This window comes from Tachyglossus aculeatus, chromosome 10 (assembly GCF_015852505.1).
Source record: "Tachyglossus aculeatus isolate mTacAcu1 chromosome 10, mTacAcu1.pri, whole genome shotgun sequence".
NCBI classification, from domain to species: domain Eukaryota; kingdom Metazoa; phylum Chordata; class Mammalia; order Monotremata; family Tachyglossidae; genus Tachyglossus; species Tachyglossus aculeatus.
The window spans coordinates 18,985,880-19,008,036 of record NC_052075.1 but is presented as its reverse complement, the minus strand read 5'-3'; the positions used below and the strand labels follow the sequence as shown (position 1 = coordinate 19,008,036).

The window sequence follows — 22,157 nt, the reverse complement described above, 5'->3', positions numbered from 1 at the left end:
AGCCCGGGCTCTTTCCACTGAGCCACGCTGCTTCTCAGTTCAGAAGTGATAGTTCAGAAGACTGTGGTCTTAGACCTTTGGATGGATCTATTCATTTATTCAAGTGTATTTCATTCATTCAATCATATTTGAGTGCTTACTGTGTGCAAAGCGCTGTACTAAGCACTTGGGAGAATACAGTATAACAATAAACAGACATTGTTTCACTCCTGTTCAAGGGTTTAGTTTAGTGCTTTCTTGTTTTTTTTTTATTTTTAGTGGATTTAAGTGCTTTCTATATGCCAAGCACTGTACTAAGCACTGGGGTAGATACAAGTTCATCAAGTTGGACACAGTCCCTGTCCCACATGCGGCTCATAGTCTTCATCCCCATTTTACAGATGAGGTCCCTGAGGCCCAGAGAAGTGAAATGACTTGCCCAAGGTCACACAGTTCCTTCTGACCTGGTCCCAAAACCTTCAGAAAACTCCCTTAACCCCAGTGCTATGACCAGGAAGCAGGATGGGAGAGGCATGTTTGGGAGCCCTTCGAAATGCCTGTTTTCTGGGAAGGGCTGGGGCAAGGAGGAGGAGTCCTAGCGAGCTGTGCCGGATTTAGCATCGCCAAAAACCTGGAACGAAGAAGCGATGCACGAACGGCAAAACTGCCAAATGAAGACGGCAGAAAACAGAGGCTTTAAAATGATAGAGCCCAAAATAGCCTCCTGTAAGAGGGCAGCTGACTTTGGAAAGAGCACAGGCGCAGGAATCAGGGAACCTGGGTTCCAAACCCAGCTCTAGCACTTGCCTACTGCGCGAGACCTTGGGCAAGTCATTTAACTTCTCTCTGTACCAGTTTCCTCATGATGGCAACACTAATTTTGGTATTTAAGTCCTTTTGTGTCAAGCAGTGTACTAAGTAAGCACTGGGTAGATAGGAGGAAGTCAGGTCCCATATTCATTCAGTCAGTCGTATTTATTGAGCGCTTATTGTGTGCAGAGCACTGTACTAAGTGCTTGGGAAGTACAAGTTGGCAACATATAGAGACAGTCCCTACCCAACAATGGGCTCCCACATGGGGCTCACAGTCTAAGGAAGAGGGAGACTGGTCAGCCAGTGGAATTTATTCACTGACAGTGAATTGGAATTCCCATTTTGCAGGTGAGGGAACTGAGCTTAGAACAGAGCTTAGAACAGTGCTAGACAAAAAAGTAAACGCTTAACAAATACCATTAAAAAAAAAAGGCCCACACATAAAGCGACTTGCACAAGGCCACACAGCATTTACACAGCAGATCTGGGATTAGAATTCAGGTCCTCTGCTTTTTTCCACTAGGCCAACGCTGCTTCGCCTCCGTAAAATAGGAGTAAAATACTGTTCTCCCTTTCCCCTTAGACTATGAACGCCCCTTGGGACAGGGACTGTACCCGACCTGCTTATCTTGGATCTATTTACCCCAGTGCTTAGTGCAGTGTTCAGCACTTTACTACTACTACTAATGGTAATAATGGTGTTTACTTACTATGTGCCAAGCACTTTTCTAAGCACTAGGGTAATGATGGCATTTTTTTATTAAGCACTTACTATGTGCAAAGCACTGTTCTAAGCGCTGGGGAGGTTACAAGGAGATCAGGTTGTCCCACAGGGGCCTCACAGTCTTCATCCCCGTTTTACAGATGAGGGAACTGAGGCACAGAGAAGTTAAGTGATTTGCCCAGAGTCACCCAGCTGACAGTTGGCAGAGCCGGGATTTGAACTCCAAAGCCCATGCTCTTTCCACCGAGCCACGCTCCTTCTCTATTCCTTTTACTGCTTCTCCCTCTTCTTATTTCCTCAACTTCAATCAGTTTTTTCCGAGTCAGTGATGAAGTCTTTGAAGTAGGGACCTAACCAAATGTCTGGCTTCCAGGAGGACTAAAAGGAGGGGTGATTAATGCATTTGTGGCTCTGCTGGGTAGCTGTGGGCTGCCTTTCACTTAGTCATCCAGACACATGTTATTGTTGGGTGTCTTCGGGAGAAGCTTGGGCTGGAAGAATGTACTGTGAGCAAAGCCAATGAATCAGGGTGTGAGCTTCCTGACATCCTAAGGGTCTCTCAAGTTGCCCAGGAACTCTGAACTGTAGATACGAGCTCGGATGTCAGTGTCTGTTGTTTGTGTGAGTGATCCGCTCGGCCACCTGACGTTGCAGTATGGAGGCTTCCCTAGGCCACAGGGCCTTTGCGAGATTGGGCGTAAAATGGGCACTCCCGTAAGTAGTAATAATAGTTGTTGTTCCTGGGTGCAGAACACTGTGTTCAGCCCTGAGGTAGAAGACACAGCTCCTGACTCTCAGGGGGCACAGGATGTAAAAAATAAAGAGGGGGCGGTGAGGTAACTGAGGCCCAGAGAAGTGACTTGCTCAAGGCCACACAACGGACAAGTGGTGGAGCAGAGATTAGAACCCATGACCTGCTGACTCCGAGGACCGTGCTCTATCCCACCACGCCACGCTGCTTTCCCTGTTCCCATTCCTTTCAACATTGGGAGCTTGAGGCACTGGCTTCTTTTAGACTGTGAGCCCACTGTTGGGTAGGGACTGTCTCTATATGTTGCCAACGTGTACTTCCCAAGCGCTTAGTACAGTGCTCTGCACACAGTCAGCGCTCAATAAATATGACTGATTGATTGATTCAAAGTCTCCCATTTAGAAGAGCTCAAGCTGTTAGGTTTTAACCAGGCCTTTTTTTCTTCCAGCCTCCAGTTGTGGTTTTCATGCCCGCCCCCTATTTTCTCTCTTCACGAATCTAAATTCCTTTCGTTAGAGGTTTGTCCCCGAAATTGAGCTTTTCTAAGGTCTTCTGCTGTTGTTGAGTAACTGATTTTGGTTCCTCTGGCGAGTGATTGCTCTGGAATAACAAGAAAAAACCGTTTCTCAGTGAGGCTCAATATGTTCTCACTTCAGATGGGATGATAATGTAAGAGAGGTGTACATTATTATCATTATTATTATTATTTTAAGAGCTTATTATGTGTCAAGCACTGTTCTAATCAATCGTATTTATTGAGCGCTTACTGTGTGGAGAGCACTGTACTAAGCGCTTGAGAAGTACAAGTTGGCAACATATAGAGACGGTCCCTACCCAAAAGTGGGCTCACAGTCTAAGTACTGAAAGAGAGAAAAATTATCGTCGGACTCAGTCCCTATCCCAAATGGGGCGCTCAGCCAAAGTATGAGGGAGGATAGGCATTGAATCCCATTTTGCAGATGAGGAAACTGTGGCACGGAAAAGTGAGTTTGCCTAAGACCACCCAGCAGACAGGTGACCGAGCCAGGATTAGAATCCAGGTCTTCTAACTCCCAGGCCTGAGCTCTTTCCTCTAGGGCCGTGCTGCTCTTCATCTGCAGTGGCCTCTTTAGTCAGTGTTCTGAACACTCCCGCCGAGGAGAAATGGATTAGTTCTTCCATGAGAGGACCCCCCCCATCCCTCTCCCAACCCTGCTGGTGGATCCCCAAGAGGGGAGATGGAGCTCTGCTCTTCACCCTTCTGTGAATGTGAGGATTGAGCGGAAATTCCTCTCCACTGGCTTTTAAGACACTCGACTCGGTCAACTCAGTCCTCTCCCTCTGCCGCTCAGCCCGCATACGTGACTCCTGTAATACCAACTTACTCACCGTGCCTCGCTCTTACCTCAACCTCCGTCACCCCGTCAGTCACGTCCTCCTTCCTGCCCGGCGCTCTCTCCCCTTACATATCTGGCAGACTAACATTTTCCCCATCTTCAAAGTCTCACTGAAATTACATCTCCAGGAAGTCTTCCCGGATTAAAGTCTAATCCCCCCACCCTCTTCTCCCTCCCTACTTCCTCCCCCGTGTACTTAGTCCCACCCCTTAAGCACTTAAGCTTAAGTGCTTAGAGAAGCAGCGTGGCTCAGTGGAAAGAGTCCGGGTTTGGGAGTCAGAGGTCATAATAATAATAATGATAGCATTTATTAAGTGCTTACTATGTGCAAAGCACTGTTCTAAGTGCTGGAAATGCATCCTGGCTCTGCCACTTGTCAGCTGTGTGACTTTGGGCAAGTCACTTAATAATAATGATGATATTTGTTAAGCGCTTACTATGTGCAAAGCACTGTTCTAAGCACTGGGGAGGTTACAAGGTGATCAGGTTGTCCCACAGGGGGGCTCGCAGTCTTAATCCCCGTTTTCCAGATGAGGTAACTGAGGCCCAGAGAAGTGAAGTGACTTGCCCAGAGTCACACAGCTGACAAGTGGCGGATCAGGGATTAGAACCCATGATTTCTGACTCCCAAGCCCGTGGTCTTTCGACTGAGCCACGCAGTTACCTCTTCTGTAAAATGGGGATGAAGACTGTGAGCCCCATGTGGGACAACCTGATCACCCTACATCCCTGCCAGTGCTCAGAACAGTGCTCTGCACATAGTAAGTGGTTAACAAACACCATCATTATTAATCACTCCCTCCCCATCTCCCAGCCTCACCTCCACAGCCCTTATGCACGTATTCTTATACGCAGCTACTTGCCTTACCTGTAATTTATTTTAGTGACCGACTCCCTCATTATACTGTAAACTCTTTGAGAGCAAGGATTGGATCTACCAACTGTATTTTACTCTTCCAAGTACTTAAATACAGTGCTCTGTACCTTGGTGACTTAAGCAAAGGCAGTTGAAACTCAAATAGCAGTGTCCCCTATGGAATGTACTGTAATAAACTCATTTATTTATATTCATGTCTGTCTCCCCCTCTAGACCGTAAGCTCTTAGTGGGCAGGGAATGTGTCTGTTGATTGTTGAATTGTACTCCCCTAAGTGCTTCATACAGTGCTTTGCACACAGTAAGCGCTCAATAAATACGATTGAATGAATGAAATGTGACCTTATTATGAATGAGTTAATAATAATAATAACAATTATGGTATTTGTTAAGCACTTACTGTGTGCCAAGCACTGTTGTAAGTACTGCGGTGGATCATCATCATCATCAATCGTATTTATTGAGCGCTTACTGTGTGCAGAGCACTGTACTAAGCGCTTGGGAAGTGCAAACTGGCAACATATAGAGACAGTCCCTACCCAACAGTGGGCTCACAGTCTAAAAGGGGGAGACAAAACCAAACATACTAACAAAAGAAAATAAATAGAATAGATATGTACAAGTTAAATAAATAGAGTAATAAATATGTACAAACATATATACAGGTGGATAAAAGTTAATCAGGTTGGACACAGTCCCTGTTCCCCATGGGGCTCGCATTCTTCATCCCCATTTTACAGATGAGGTAACTGAGTTCCAGAGAAGAGAAGTGACTTGCCCAAAGTCACTCAGTAGACACCTGGCAGCGCCAGGATTGGAACCCAGGTCCTCCTGATTCCCAGGCCTGGGCTCTATCCACTAAGCCACACCGCTTCTCAGCATCTGAGTGCAAGATATCAGGGGATTCTTTGTCTCTTTGCCGGCCTAGGAGATGGGCACCCTCTCCCATTCCCCCGACGCCTTTGAGCCACTGGGGAAGGGACTTTTTTTTATGTGTCAGTGCAGTATCAGGAATTCCGTGGACACCCCCAAATTCTCACCTCAACTTGGGGACCAGGAGCAGAGAACAGCAGGGCAAGATCTCATTCTCGTGCGGTTGTCCCCTTCTGTGCCCTCCCCGCCTCAGCCTGGAAACTTAGACTCCCGCGGAAAGGCGGAGCATCTGGGATGGACGTTCTCAGTGGGAACCTCTCCACACGTGTTGCGATCCTTAGCACCTCTCGATTTCAAAAATAAGGGTTCCCAAGTGGGGATTGGCACTAAATTGAGATCCACTGAGTTAATAGCTGGCCCCCACAATGGGAAAGTGGGCTATTGTGGATTACTCCTAATGGGCAGGGAATGGGGCTACCAACTCGGTTATATTGTACGCTGTCAAGCGCTCAGTCCAGTGCTCTGCACACAATAAGCACTTTAGTCATATTTGAACGCTTACCGCGTACAGAGCACTGTACGAAGCGCTTGGGAGAGTACAGTACAACAATAAGCAGACACATTTCCTGCCCACAACAAGCTTATAGTCTAGAGGTGGGAAGACAGTCCGGAAGGGGGAATCAGTGGCATTTGAGCCCACTGTTGGGTAGGCACTGTCTCTATATGTTGCCAACTTGTACTTCCCAAGCGCTTAGTCCAGTGCTCTGCACACAGTAAGCGCTCAATAAATGATTGATTTGAGTGCTTAGGATGGGCAGAGCACCGTAGTAAGCGATTGGGAGAGTTCAGTGCAACGGAATTTGCAGACACGTTGCTTGCCCCTAACGAGCTTACAGTGTAGAGGGGGAGACGGACTTTAATATAAATGTATAAGTAATTTAAATTCCATTGACTGATGGAGCCGTGTGGCCTTATAGCAATCTGTAGACTTGTGGATCCCATCTTCTCTTCCAGCTTTATCTTTTCACTTTCCATCACTTGCTGGAGAGGGCTATACCCTGTGAGTTCTCAGGGAATCCTGCTGACCTTGAGTATTTAGTCGTAGATAGTGATTTTCCGGGTCTTGCTAAACAAGGAGGCTGTAGCCGTCTCCCCGGAGATAATGTCTTCCTCAGAAAAAATACACTTCTGCCCAGCGTGCAGTCAGAGAAGAAAAAGAAGCCCTCCTTTCTCAGCACGTACAGTCCAAGATAGACCCCATGTCTGAAAGGTCGTTACATGGCCATACGGAATGGTCATAAACATAGCTGGACGGACACTGCCGAAGTTTGTGGCCTGGCGGGAAGAGCACGGTCCTGGGCGTCAGAGGACCTGGGTTCTAATCCCAGCTCGGCCACTTGTCCGCTGTGTCAACTTAGGCAAGTCGCTTACCTTCTGCAGGCCTCGGTTACCTCATCTGCAAAAAGGGGATTGAATCCTCCTCCCTCCAATTTAGACTCCGAGCTCCATGTGGAACATGGACTGTGTCCAACCCAATCATCTTGTAACTACCCCAGCGATTAGAACAGTGCTTGACACATAGTAAGCGCTTAACGAAGACCATTAAAAAAAGCACATTAAAAAATAGCTAGACTGTAATCGTAATTGTGGTGTTTTTTTAAGCACTTGCTATGTTCTGGGCACTGTACTAAGCACTGAGGTGGAGACAAGCAAATTGGGTTGGACACAGTCCCTGTCCCACTTGGGACTCACAGTCTCAATCCCCATTTTACAGATGAAGTAACTGAGGCCCAGAGAAATGAAGTGACTGGCTCAGGGCCACAGAGCGGACAAGTGGCAGAGCCGGGATTAGAACCCCGGTCCTTCTGAAGCCAGGCTGTATCCACTAGGCCCAGTATTCATTCGGTCATATTTATTGAGCACTTACTGTGTGCAAAGCACTGTACTAAGCGCTTGGGAGAGCACGGTGTAACAAAAGACAGACCCATTCCCGCCCCACAGCGAGTTCACAGTCTAGATGGGGAGGCAGACATTAATATAAATAAATAGTAGACTGTAAGCTTGTTAGGGGCAGGGAATGTGTCTGCTAATTCCGGTCGCTTTGTCCCACACGCTTCACGTAGGAAGCGCTCAGTAAATACTATTGATTAAGCTATCATGTTAGCGTTGCCGTGTATACAGGCTTCAGGAGAACGGCCTTGTGCAGCCACAGGATGGCAGAGCCAGACTGTTTAATTTTTAAAGTTTCTGACAACAACTGGTGAATCTGGAAACCCTAAGAGCCCCTCCATCCTTTTTCTTTTTCCCTTCAGGTGGGCGGTATCGAACCGAGAAATGCTCATGGCCCAGAACAGTTCCTTGGAGTTTAAGTTACACAGACTGTACTTTATTAGCTTATTAATGGGCGGGACCACAAATCAACGGGAGGCCCTACAGTATGCGAAAAACTTTCAGCCCTTTGCCCTGAACCACCAGAAAGGTGAGTCTCGGGTTCACTGTTCCCAGAGAGGGGGGTAAAAAGTATATTAAAGAAAAAAAAAAAAAAAGCAGATGCGTTTGGACCCTGTTAGCGTGTTGAGGTGAATTGATGTGGTCACAGATGAGGTCTCTAGATTGGCCCATCTCCACTAACCAACAGGTTCCATCTCCAGGAGTCATAATGTAAAGTTTTGTGGATAAACTCGGACAAGAGGCGAGTTCCGTAAACTGGGTGACATAGGGGAAGCAGCATGGCCTAACGGAAAGAGCACAGGCCCGGGATTCGGAGGACCTGGGCTGTAATCCCGGCTGTGCCCCCTACCTGCTGTGTGACCACGAGCAAGTCACTTGACGTCTCTGTGCCTCAGTTTCTTTCATCTGCAAATTGTGGATGCGATATCCATGTTCCTTCCTACTTAGAATGGGAACTCCATGTGGGCCCAGATGATCTCGTGTCATCCAGCGCTTAGAACAGTGCTTTGCACATAGCACTTAACAAATGCCATTATTATTATTATTATCATCAGAGAAGCAACATGGCCTAGTGGATAGAGCGTGGGCCTGGGCGTCAGCCGGTTGTGGGTTCTAATCCGGCCCCCATCACTTGTCTGCTGTGTGACCTCGGGCAAATCACTTCACTTTTCTGAGCCTCAGGTACCTCTTCCCTAATATGGGGAATGAGCATGTGAGCCCCATGTGGGACAGGGACTGTGTCCAACCTGATTTGCTTGTATCCACCCCAGCGCTTAGTACAGTGCCTAGCACACAGTAAACACTTAACAAATCCCACAATTATTATTATCATTACCCCAGTGCTTAGGCCCATAGTAAGCACTTACCAAGTACCCCAGTTACGATAGCTGTATTTGTTCTGGTCCATTTGTTTTAGTCCCGTATATGAAGCCAACAGCCCTCTTCTGCCTGTCCTAAAGAGGAGAAGCTTGGCTGCCTCTTTTTGTCTAAAAAATTGCTCAGATGCCCCGGTTTCTGACTGTCCCCTTGTCCCCCCTTCAGATATCCAGGTTTTGATGGGGAGCCTCGTGTACTTGAGACAGGGGATCGAGAACTCACCGTACGTCCACCTGCTGGATGCCAACCAGTGGGCTGACATCTGCGACATCTTCACCAGGGACGCCTGTGCGCTCTTGGGACTTTCGGTGGAATCTCCACTCAGCGTCAGGTAAGGCCCTTGTAACCTTATTGAAGGCACATTTCCAAAAAGGCCTCCCCTAAGCCCTCCTTCTCGCTTCTCCCACTGCCTTCTGAATCACCCTGACATGCTCCCTTTATTCCTCCCACAGCACTGATGTCCTCAGCTGTAATTTTATTTATTTATATTAGCGTCTGTCTCCCCTTCTAGACTGTAAGCCCGTTGTGGGCAGAGAATGTCTGTTGTACTGTTATATATTGTCAGTTGATGCTGTTTATTGAGCACTTACTGTGTGCAGAACACTCTTCTGAACGCTTGGAACAATACAATGTAACGGAGTTGGTAGACACGTTCCCTGCCCACAGTGGACATACAGCGTAGCGGAGGAATGTACCAAGCCTTTGGCTGCCGAAATTGCTTTCTTTCCTGAATTGAGCTCAAGAGCTGTTGGTTGCCTATTTTCTTAGTTGGTGGAGAGGGAAAGCAGCCTGGCACTAAACACTACACTGCTTTCTGGGTTCAGCTGGACACACCCAGATAGAACAGCCACAATGCTGGGATTATGAGAACAGCTGTTGGAAACCATTCGTGACTTAGTAGGTCCTTCTTGGGGGATGTATCTGTGAGACCGAGTGGAACAGAAGCAACCTTAGATGGAAGAAGCAAAGCCACGTTCAACTAAAAGGACAGACCGTGCAGTGAATGTCACCGTCGCGTCTCTTTGTGTGGGTTGGCACTTATTTCTGAGACACCTGGTGGAAACCTGCTTTGACCCTATCCTCTCCTCTGCCCGGCAAAAGTGTTTCTCCACCCTTATCGACACCCATGCCCGTCGCCCTCGCATGTTGTTCCAGGCATTCAACTCGCTCCTCAGGCCCCATGTCCTCCCGTCCCACCCACCCCATCACTTGCCCCCAATGATCTGGCCACCTACTTTATTAAGAAAATTGACACCATCAGGTGTGAACTGCTTAAAATCACCCCTGCCCCTCTTCAGTCGCTCCCCATTCCGGCCCCCTCTTCAGCTCTCCCATCCTTCCCAGGAGTATCTCTAGAGGAGATCTCCTGCCTCCTCTCAAAAGCCATCCCTTCCACCTGCGCATCCAACCTCATCCCTTCGCACCTTATCAAAACTCTCGCCCCCTTCCTTCTTCCCTCCCTAACAACCATCTTCAGCTGTTGGCTCTCCAATGGCTTCTTCCCCACTGCTTTCAAACATGCCCATGTCTCCCTATCCTAAAAAAAACCCTCCCTTGACCCCAAGGCTCCCTCCTGTTATCGCCCCATCTCCCTTCTACCATTGCTCTCCAAACTCCTTGAGCGAGTCATCTACACCCGCTGGCTCAAATTTCTCTCTTCCAATTCTTTCCTTGACCCCCCCAATCTGGCTTCCATCCCCTTTACGCCACTGAAACTGCCCTCTCAAAGGTCACCAGTAATCTCCTTCTTGCTAAATCCAATGACGTCCACTCCATCCTAATCCGCCTCGACCTCTTAGCTGCTTTCGACACTGTGCACCACCCCCTTCTCCTCGACATGCTATCCAACCTTGGCTTCACTGTCTCTGTCCCCTCCTGGTTCTCCTCTTATCTCTCTGGCCCTTCATTCTCGGTCTCCTCTGTGGGCTCCTCTTCTGCCTCCCACCCCGTAACTGTGGGGGTCCCTCAAGGTTTAGGTCTTGGTCCCCTTCTATTCTCCATCTACACCCACTCCCTTGGAGAACTCATTCACTCCCATGACTTCAACGGCCATTCCTTGCAAATGACACCCAAATCTCCATCTCCAGCCCTGATCTCTCTCCCTCTCTCCAGTCTTACATCTCCTCCTGCCTTCAAGATGTCTCTACTTGGATATCCTCCCATCACCTCAAACTTAACATGTCCAAAACAGAGCATGTTATCTTCCCACCCAAACCCTGTCTTCCCCTTGACTTTCCCATCCCTGTAGATGGTACCACCATCCTTCCTTTCTCACAAGCCCGTAACCTTGGCCTTATCCTTGACTCCTCTCTGTCACGCTGCCCACATATTCAGTCCGTCACTAAATCCTATCGGTCCCACCTTCACAACATAGCTAAAACCCACCCCTTCCGCTCCATCTAAACTGCTACCACGGTGATCCAGTCACTCATTCATTCATTCAGTCGTATTTATTGAGCGCTTACTGTGTGCAGAGCACTGCACTAAGCGCTTGGGAAGTACAAGTCAGCAACAAATAGAGACGGTCCCTACCCAGCAACGGGCTCACGGTCTAGAAGGGGGAGACAGACAACAGAACAAAATAACTCCTGGATTACTGCATCAGCTTTCTTGCTCACCTCCCAGCCTCCTGTCTCTCCACACTCCAGTCCATACTTTAGTCTGCTGCCCAGGTAATTTTTCTACAAAAACACTGAGGACATGTCACCCCACTCCTCCAAAAACTCCAGTGGTTGCCCATCCACCTCCGCATCAAACAAAAACTCCTCACTATTGGCTTCAAAGCACTCCACCACTTTCCCCTCTCCTACCTCTCCTCTCTACTCTCTTTCTACAACCCATCCTGTACTCTTCACTCTAGTGCTAACCTTCCCACTGTGCCTCGATCTCCCCTGTCTTGTTGCCGACCCCTGGCCCTGGAACTCCCTCCCTCCTCAAATCCGACAGGCATTCTCCCCCCAACCCTTCCAAAGCCTTATTGAAGGCATGTCTCCTCCAAGAGGCCTTCCCAGACTAAGCCCCACTGTTCCTCATCTCCCACTCCCTTCCGTATTGCCCTGACTTGCTCCCGTTGTCTCTTGCCCCTCTCTCAGCCCCACAGCCCTTGCGAACATATCTGAAATTTTATTTATTTGTACTGTTGTCTGTCTCCCCCACTCTAGACTGTAAGCTCGTTGTGGGCTCGTGTTGATTGTTGTATTGTACTCTTACATGCGTTTAGTACAGTGCTCTGCACACAGTAAGTGCTCAATAAATACAATTGAATGAATGAATGAATGAACCTACCTCGGTCGGCACTGATTCTCCCCTCCTCTCTCCTAGTTTCTCAGCCGGTTGTGTCGCGCTTCCAGCTTTGATAAATATCAAGGCCGTGATCGAACAAAGGCAGTGCACAGGTGTATGGAATCAGAAAGATGAATTACCGGTGAGTAGCGCATTTGGAAGAGCACCGACTATGCAGTTCGGGATATTTTATCCTTTGCTTATTTCCTTCCATCAGGAAGATTCGTGTGAGGTTTTGAAACCGAGCGTGATGGATACAACAGCAATCAAACTGCTCCGTGCCTTTCTGTGGGCCAGAGAACATGTCTCAAAATGACTGGCTGGGGATATTTTTCTTTAATGGTAGTTATGAAGCACACACTGTGTGCCAGGCTCTGTACTAAATGCTGAGGTAGATGCAAGATAATCAAGTTGGACACAGTCCGTGTCCCACTTGGGGCTCACAGTCTCCCCATTTTACAGCTGAGGGAACCGTGGCACAGAGGTGAAGTGACTCACCCAAGGTCACACAGTGGACAAGTGGTGGAGCTGGGATTAGAACCCAGGTCCTCTGACTCCAAAGTCTATGCTCTTGCCACTGAGCCTTACTGCTTCCCTTGAGGATATGGCTTGGATTCCTACTCAGTAGCTGAATTGGCAACAGAAAGTCTGAAGAGTGACTTAGAGTGGTGTTTAATAATAACGGTATTCATTAGGTGCTTACTAAACCCTGGGGTAGATCAATCAATCAATGAATCAATCGTATTTATTGAGCGCTTACTGTGGGCAGAGCACTGTACTAAGCGCTTGGGAAGTACAAGTTGGCAACATATAGAGACAGTCCCTACCCAACAGTGGGCTCACAGTCTAAAAGGGGGAGACAGAGAACAAAACCAAACATACTAACAAAATAAAATAAATAGAATAGATATGTACAAGTAAAATAAATAGAGTAATAAATATGTACAAACATATATACAGGTGCTGTGGGGAAGAGAAGGAGGTAAGATGGGGGGGATGGAGAGGGGGACGAGGGGGAGAGGAAGGAAGGGGCTCAGTCTGGGAAGGCCTCAGGTGAGAAACAGTCCCTGTCCCACTTGGGGCTCATAGTCTAAATAGGAGAGAATAGGGTTTAGTCCCCATTTTGCAGATGAGGAAACTGAGATACAGAAAAGTTAAGTGACTTGTTCAGGATCCCACAGCAGGCAAGTGGCAGAGGCGGGATTAAAACCCAGGCCCCAAGGCCATTTCCGCTAGGCCACGCTGCTTCTCAGAGGTAAAATTGAACGGTAAATTGTCAGTGGGGTCGATCGGAAGCCCGCGAATGAGAAGGAGGGAGCTTCACTAGTAAAGCAGCAGTATGATCCCGAGGCAGGCAGGTGGCTGAGATCAGGGGCACGTTTCAGAGTGTTTTATTTCTTCCCGGCCTCGACCGGCAGCCCCGGGGGAAGTGTCCTCAAAGTGGCACTGCTGCTCAGACCTCAGAGAACAAGATTTGGCACGTGACTTTTTTCTTCCCCCTCACACCTGCCAAGGAGGCTGGTCTCCGCTGACTCTGAGGTCGCCCAGCTGGCGCCTCTGGCAGTTGAGGGCCGCCGAAGACCCCGGATGCCACACAGGTGCACCCCCCCTCCCCGGCACACGAACGCGAGACCCAAAACATTTCTTCCGGGAGGTGGGCAGACGGCTGGCACGTCCTCACCGAGTCTTTCTGGCCAAGGCAGCTGCTCAAGTCAACCTTAAGGTTGGCAAGAATCCACCTTTTCAGAGTTAACACTGGGACCGCCGGTTTTCAAAGTGCGAGGCCTGCTATTGTCTATCATATGCCGTTAGAAAGGAGCAAAATCAGGGTCAGCACCAAGCCCCGTGACTTGTTCTCCCTCACGACACAAGTTGTAGACTTAGGTGCAGGGTTTTTTTTTTTTTTTAAATGATATTTTCTGGGGTACTTTAAGGGCTTACTATGTACTAGGCACTGTATTAAACGCTGGGGTAGCTACAAGCTAAATAGGTTGGACATACTTTAAGGGCTTACTATGTACTAGGCACTGTATTCATTCATTCATTCAATCGTGTTTATTGAGCGCTTACTCTGTGCAGAGCACTGTACTAAGCGCTTGGGAAGTACAGTTGGCATCATATAGAGACGGTCCCTACCCAACAGCGGGCTCACAGTCTAGAAAGGGAGGGGGTATTAAACGCTAGGGTAGCTACAAGCTAAATAGGTTGGACATAGTCCCTGTCCCACATGGGGTGCACATGGGCTTAATCCCCTTTACAGGTGAGGTAAACTGAGGCCCAGAGAAATGAAGTGAAATGAAGCCCTTCTAGACTGAACCTGTTGTTGGGTAGGGACCGTCTCTATATGTTGCCAACTTGTACTTCCCAAGCGCTTAGTACAGTGCTCTTCACACAGTAAGCGCTCAATAAATGCAATTGAATGAATGAAGTGACTTACCCAAAGTCACACATCGGCTCAGTGGCAGAACCAGGATTAGAACCCAGGCCTTCTGACTCACAGTCCACTCTTTACGCACTGTGCCAAGCTGCTTCTCATTCCTGTATTTCTCCTGGCTCTACACAGAAGACAAGCTGCTAAGTGTTTTATTTCTATTGTGGCTGAAAATTTATCAGTGGCTGGCTTCTCGTGGCCAAAGTTTACTCCCTCTGAGTGTCCACAGAAGCAGCGGGGCATAACAATAGTAATAACAATGATAATAATAATAATAATAATGATGGCATTTATTAAGTGCTTACTATGTGCAAAGCACTGTTCTAAGCACTGGAGGGTTACAAGGTGATCAGGTTGTCCCACAGGGGCTCACAGTCTTAATCCCCATTTTACAGATGAGGTAACTGAAGCCCAGAGAAGCAAAGTGACTTGCCCAGAGTCACACAGCTGACAACTGGTGGAGACGGGATTTGAACCCATGACTTCTGACTCCAAAGCCGGAGCTCTTTCCACTGAGCCACGCTGCTTCTCTTATGGAAAGAGCACTCTTCCCTAGAGAAAGTGCTCTTCTCTAATGGAAAGAGCACGGGGCTGGGAATCAGAGGACATGGGTTCTAATCCCGGCTCTGCCATTTATCTGCTGTGTGACCTTGGGCAAGTTCCTTCACTTCTCTGTGCCTCACCTCATCTGTAAAATGGGGTCACCTGGACTCCCTCCCTCTTAGTGTGCTCCATGCGGCACAGGGACTGTGTATGTCTTGATTCCCTTGTATTTCCCTCAGGACTTAGTACGGCGCATGGCACACAGTAAGCACTTAACAAATACCACTTACTTTTAAGAATAATTTTTCTAGAGTTTGGCAGAATACCAAGCTAGCTGTTTGAGTTTATTTTATTTTGACAAAATATTTCTTAAGCGCTCACTGTGTGCCAGGCACTGTTCTAAGAGCTGGAGTAGATACAAGCCCCACATGGGACTCACGTTGGTAATCCCCATTGTACAGCCGAGGGAACTAAGTTGCAGAGAAGTTAAGTGACTTGCCCAAGGCCACACAGCAGATGAGTCAATAAAATGGAGGAAATGGATTTTGAAACTCCCCAGTAGCAAACGGGCAACGTTTAAATCAGTCGATTTAATGGGCTGTATTTCTTGCGGTATCAAGGCATTTTAGGCATCCACACCTCATGGTAATTTTTAAATTCCTTTTCTTTTTACAGATTGAAGTGGACCTCGGTAGAAAGTGCTGGTATCACTCTATATTCGCCTGTCCCATTCTCCGTCAACAAACAACAGATAATAATCCTCCTATGAAACTGGTCTGTGGTCACATAATATCAAGAGATGCGCTAAATAAAATGTTTAATGGTAGCAAGTAAGTCTCCGACTTTTCACAGTCTCTCAAAATGCTTTTAAAAAAATTTCCTCGAGAAGGCAGGAGATCCAAGTTGATGTCCCTTTCTGATTAGAATGACTAGATACAACAGTCCCCGTCCCACCCCAAGTCCCGCACTTGGATGTTTATGTGAAGGTTGAGGATCATGTTGGCTACGTATTTAAAGACACATAATAACGTAGTCAATTGTAATATGCAGTTTATTACCATTATCCTCTCTTCAGAATAATAAAGCTGTTAGTAGTTCAGTATCTTTTCCCAGAATAGCTTCCGTGTAAAAAGCATCCCTATAAAAAAATGATTTTCTAACCTACCGTAGTTTAGATCAACGTCATTAGTCATGAGAGCCTTTCCTTTATTGAATCTCAGGAGTCCACACAGACCAACCAGCTCTGTCCATGGTCGTATTTATTGAGCGCTTACTGTGTGCAAAGCACCGGACTAAGCACTTGGGAGAGTACAGTAAAACAATATGCAGACACATTCCCTGCCCACAACCCGTTGTTTATTCTCCCAAGTGCTTAGTCCAACAGAGTAAGTGCTCAATAAATTCTATTGATTGATTTGATTTAGTTGATCGGATCACACTATATCCCTGATGAATTAGGAAAGTTGCTTGGGCTCCATGTGGCAGTTGAAATAACTCGGAGGCCCAGGATTTTAGATGTCATTGTCAAAGTTTGATGGAGAGCTGTGGGGATTTGAAGATTTAAGCGTTCCCAGCACTCATTTCTGATCTCCGACCGTGGCGGTCAATTCATGGGTGTCAGAATTGAGCAGCACCATCAGGGAGCGATGCTCTGAAATTGTATTCTCGAGCTATTTTAGAAGGGAAGTTCTGCTCATCACCCCCACCGGCGCTTTTGCAGTTGAAGTGGTTTTCTGTGTAAATCACATTTTCCCATAACTGTCTTCCAACCCGTTCCAGCGATCAGAGACTTGCCCTAATTGGGAAGGCACAAGTCAGCTCTGATAGGGCGAGTGAAGAAAATATCCCGCAGCCAAGGAGCAGTTGAAATATTAAACTGTCCAACGCCGAATCTAGTTCTCACACTTTTGCAATCTCTTTTCCTTACCTCCAGATTAAAATGTCCCTACTGTCCGATGGAGCAGAGTCCCGGAGACGCCAAACAGATATTTTTCTGAAGAGATGACTTCATTATGCAGTTTGTAAGTGACACACTGAATTGCGGGTGCATTTCAGGAAGGTAGAAAGTACTGGTTCCATTTTATGCAGCAAGACTGAGGACTCCCGCGTTTGTATAAGCTGTTGCTGCGGAAACTTTGCCAACATTTTAGTAGATACACACCGAATGGAAATGCTCCAGAATTAATCTTACCATAGGGCTTTACTATACTCTTGGTCTTCATTTCTGATCAAGTAAACACACCAGCAGTTGTCATTCAATGCAGGTTTTTGTACTTAATTATACGGTGACTTTTTTTTTTTTTTTTACTTTTTAAGAGCAGAAACAAAAAAAAAATCACCCCCATATGTTTAATATTTCTCCTGCTTTTATTCTGTTATCCTCTTTGAGAATTGTCACCTTTGCGAAATGTTTGTGACAGTTTTATTTCCTGTTAACATGTACATAATTAAAAGAAGATACTTCGGAAAAAAGTTTCATAAATCGAATAATGATCATGAAGCTAATCTGTATTTATTTAATTTTTTTTTTGGCAAAAGAAAAAGAAAGGCGTGGGTTTGCTTCCCTGGATTCTTTCCTGCCGTTTCTGACCTTTCCGTTGACACAAGTGCTCACGCATATCTCTAGATGTAAGTCCGCAAAGACTAGCCGTTCAAATTCCGTCACTAGCCTGTATGAGAGTGGGTAATTTTTCTGCTGGAACAGAGTGGTGAGGGTGTTCCTCTGCTTCCTTACTTTCATTTCCAAGAGGTGTTTTACGAGAAACTCTCAGTAAAATGGAATTCCGAAGGAGGAGCGTTCTTTAGTGAACGCCATTCGTTCGCCTGGCCCGGGAGCCTCATTCTCCCAACTTTTTGTCCTCAGAACGGGGCTATCGATGCCGTTTTAGTGTCCGAACAACAGAGTGCTGCGTATGCGCCAGCACCAAACTGTTGAATTCATTTTTAAATTGGTGAGGAGGATGCCTCTGTTTCAGGCCGTCACGGACGACTGCCTCAGTTTAAACCCTGCGACTAGAAGCTAGTGTTCTGTAGCTCAGAATAAACTCGCTTATCGCCTTTTGTGTTTTAATCGTAAACTGTCGCGTGCAATGCCTCTCCTCTGCGAAAAGTGTGCTTTCCCGTCGACTCTGAATTTGTGCTTCGTTTTGGTTGCTACAGGTTTACAGCAGTTAAATCTTTTCTCACAAGGTCTTTTATTTCATTGCCCAAAAGAAGCCTCGTGGCATGCAGAGCCAACTTTTAAATCCTCTTTCCGTATCGTGAAATTACCCCGTGGAGAGTAAGCGTGGTGAAAAATTAGTTCGATGTGTGGTCAAGAAGATTGTCATTGGGAAAGTGACATTTCACAACCTTATTTCCTCTAAGAACTGGACTTGGCCCTGAAAATTGTTATCGAGAAGTGAAAAGAGAAGAAAATATGCAATTTAAAGAGGATTTGGGATTTAAATCATTTTAAAAAACTTACCCAGTATTGAATTTTGGGTGTCATTTTTTTTTGTATTTATGAGGTGTTTTTTTTTAGTTTAATTTTGTGTGCAACCTAAGGTACCAAGTATTTGGTTTTATAACCAGGGAAGCCATCACTGGTAAACTTGCCATGATGTTTTCTATCTTCATAATATTTCACTTGGATTGGCTTGCGATTTGAGTATAAAAGAGAAGGGTATTGGAGAACAAGAATCCATCGTAATCTTGTATTTTTTTGGGGGGGAGGTCTTGCTTTATGTTGGAGGAGCCTGTATGTGCTGAATTATGCATATGATGGTCGATCAATCAGTCAGTGGTATTGAGTGCCTACTGTGTGGAGAGCACTGTATTAAGCGCTTGGAAGAGTACAAGACAGAAGTGGTAGGTGTTCCCTGCCCACAACGAGCTTACAGTCTTGAAGCCTAGTGGTTCTAAATCTATGCCCACTAATTAACAGATGAAAACTTTTGGAATTGGATCCAGTTTGGTTTAACAGGAACTTAAGTGTCCTCAGAACCACCGCCCTCCCGCCCACCCCCCGACCCCACTTTCTCCCTACATCTGCTTCACAATTGGATCTTTCCAACACCATTCCCTGCCTCGTTGGAAGAAATCAGGAGAGAGGGAGACTCGAGGCAGCAGGAAGGTGCTGTAAAATCAATCTCCAGGCCCTCTCTGAGACAGAATGAAAATCTCCACCTTTATCTTTTATAACTTAAACCCAAAGGTCTTTTTTTTTGGTGAATCTTTGAAAAAACATTCAGACACCTTCTTGTCATCTTCTTCTGTTTCTCCTTCCCAAACATACCCAGAAAAGAACTTACGCAACACATTTTGACTCCACGTGAAATTGGAAAAGTCCCGATCCAGAGGCTCCAGTAGAAACCGGAGGATTTGGGATTCCGTGTCTGTAAATTTTTCTGACATTGAGTGTGGTGCTCTTTGCACCTACAGAAACCAGAATTGTGGGAGAAACTCACAGCCACGCAGCTCATGAAAACTTGCTGGGGGAAACAAACAAAAAAAAAGGTCATAAACTACTTTCCCGAAGCATTTGGGCTGAAGATTTCCCAGGCAAGAGCGGGAACCCTTTGAAACTTTTTGGCGGATGCAAAACTGCAGTTGAAAAGTGTGTTTTCTCTATGGCTTGGGTTAGCTTGGGTGAACGAACGCATCAGCTGTGATAAGGGGAGATACATTTAAGGAAACAGGCAAAACTCTTTTGTATAAGGTAACCAAAGAAGAAGAAATGCAGTAGCGAAGGCCTTCTGATTCGTGGCACTTCACAAGTCGCGTGGTAGGGCCGAACCGTCGCTGACGCGGTGTCCGTTAGGAGAATGTGTGCCTTCTCTGCCTTCTGCTCTGTAAAAATGGTAGTGGCGATCACTTCTGAAAGGAATTTTTCTCATAAAGCGTGGGTTCTTCAGATGCAGGTGAATTGCCGGGCTAGCGAAGTGGAAATTCAAACCAGAATTTCAGATCGGATTCGAAAACTGCTTCAGTTCTCGAACTCTTTCCAGTTCTTTCTTTAAGGACTAGAACCCCAGGACTTTGCCAGGCCAAGTGTCCTGCCTAATCCTCAGGCCCTCCAGCATTACTCGGACACGAGTACCCATCTTTGGTGAGGGCTCGAGGGGTCACGGTCATCTTCACGGTTTTCAGTTTTCTTTCATGTGCGCTCCGTTTATGGTGGTCATTTCTCTCTCGCTCTCTCTTTTTTTTATCGTGATTATCAGTTACTTTTAAAAGTCAAAAGATGTGTAACATAAAAATGGACGGGTATTGGTGGCTCTGGTTTCCCAAGAGCCACCTCACATTCATAGGGTGTGTGAGTATACAAGCGTGTGTGTGGGTGCATGTGTATTTAATTGAAAATATGATCTTGGAGGAAAAAAGCTTTTGTTTTCTGATTACATATAGCAGCTCTATACAGTAACACTAAAACCCATCCGGCAGAATATGGGAAGGACGTAGGTTCCTTTCTCCATAAGCTCAAGTCTGGCTTTGTGGCATTCTTTGTGTGTGTGTGTGGGTGTGTATCTTAACTCCCCAATGGAGTATATGCATCTAAGCTAAAATGGGAATTCTTGTGAGCTGGGAAGGTTCTGGAGAACCTCGCGAGATCAGTTGCCGGTAGAAATAATTCCGGGAGTCCCTTGGGTTCCCGAATGAAGCATCGGCTCAGTGGTTTGTCTGTTCAGCAAGACTCAGGTTATATTCAGCGGGGGCCGTTTGACCAACGTGAGGAGGTGGTCGAGGGGGAAATACACCAACCAAATAACTTCCACCTCTCTCAGTGGGTGGCCACTACGGCTGCATAGGGATGCTAACGTCTCTCGAGCGAATGGGGCGAGGAATCTACCTTCCAGTTCTGGTGCTAAGTCCTCCCGGGACGGGTTCTCCGGGGCGTAGAAGTGTTCGGTGAAAGCAGGAGTGGTTGGTTTGGGACTGCAATCGAGTAGAAATCAACGATAGGCAGAATTTCGAATGGCCATCCAGTTCTGCCAGAAGGAATGGTTTCACCGCGGACTGTGGCGGGGTCGTTGCGAGGGAACGCGGGAGAGTTTGGCTTTCGGCCTGTAGTGAGAAAGGATGCTAAATGGGTCGGGTGCCAGCCTCAGGGTGCAGACCCCGACAACCCCCTCCTCGCCCCCGCGTCTTAGAACTTGGGTGTGTTTTTTAGCGAGCGAGTCACTTCCCTTAGAGTTTCGTTTTTGAGATTTTTACTCCGAACAGGAGAGAGACCGAAGGACCTTTACGTTCTTCTGGGGAACCTTACCCCCTTAGGCCCCAGCTATCGCAGGAGTAAGGTCTGTTCCCGGGCAGAAAGGAAAGGAAAACTAAACGGGTCGTTCAGCGATGGTTTTTGGGGCCTTCGGTCGCTTCCGGGTGCAGATCTCTCGCACTTGAAAAAACGAACGTTTGAACCTTTCGTTTTAAATCATTTTCCCCTGCGAGACAGGTCCTAGTAATCGATTCTCTCCTTGAGGATGGTGTGCGTGGAAGGTGACGTGTGGGAGCGTGTGCCTGCGTCTTAGCATGTCTGGCTATTCACGCATGCATAGATGCATGTTTGAAATGCAGAGGTGAAAAATCTCCTTATTCATGTCCACAGGGAGGATCAGGTCTTTTTTTTTTTTTTTAATGTGTCGTTTGCTCATGACTGTAAACAGCAGATATTTTTTCACTTTTTAATTTACACAAGGTCAGCAAATCACTTTCTTCAGATGGCTCAGGATTGTATTTCTTTGGCTTACTATGTGCTGTAGGGTTCTATAGTATTTCTATAATTATGTAACAAAAATAGTGTTGCACTGTAATGTATCATATAGAGCTATATGTATGAAATCTGATCCGTTTTTAAAAAAATATATGTATCCTGTTTGCAAAGGCACAATAAAGTTGCATCTTAGAGACTATAGGCAATAAGGCTAACAATAAACATTATTTAACACACGAACCATGAAATAATCTCTGTCCGTTTTGATTTTGAAAAAAAAAAAACTAGCTGAGAACTTGAGTGGCTTCAGGGACTTGATTTTCACTTTTTTTTTAAATTAATTCAAATGAAAGCTATTTATAAACTTCTATGGTATATTATGCAGTCAGGAAACAATGTGCAAAAATGCTTTGTCAATGTGTGTTAATTCATGTGTAAAACACAAGGTTTCTCTTTGTATATATATTTAAAAAAAAATTAAAGAACTGCACATTT

General features: G+C 46.4%; 1 protein-coding gene across 2 annotated transcripts in view; it reads left to right on the top strand.

The window, feature by feature from the left end:
- The window catches only part of RMND5A (required for meiotic nuclear division 5 homolog A), a 75,290-nt gene extending 53,133 nt beyond the window's left edge, over positions 1-22,157 (top strand). The window contains exons 5-10 of one of the 2 annotated variants that reach the window (XM_038752210.1): positions 7,704-7,870; positions 8,884-9,049; positions 12,040-12,142; positions 15,650-15,804; positions 16,908-16,995; positions 19,255-22,157. In XM_038752210.1, the coding sequence (XP_038608138.1) occupies positions 7,704-7,870; positions 8,884-9,049; positions 12,040-12,142; positions 15,650-15,804; positions 16,908-16,971 (655 nt within the window). In that variant the 3' untranslated portion in view covers positions 16,972-16,995; positions 19,255-22,157. Of the gene's footprint in view, positions 1-7,703; positions 7,871-8,883; positions 9,050-12,039; positions 12,143-15,649; positions 15,805-16,907; positions 16,996-17,512; positions 18,452-19,254 lie in introns of those variants that run through there. The other variant, XM_038752211.1, reaches the window with a different exon arrangement.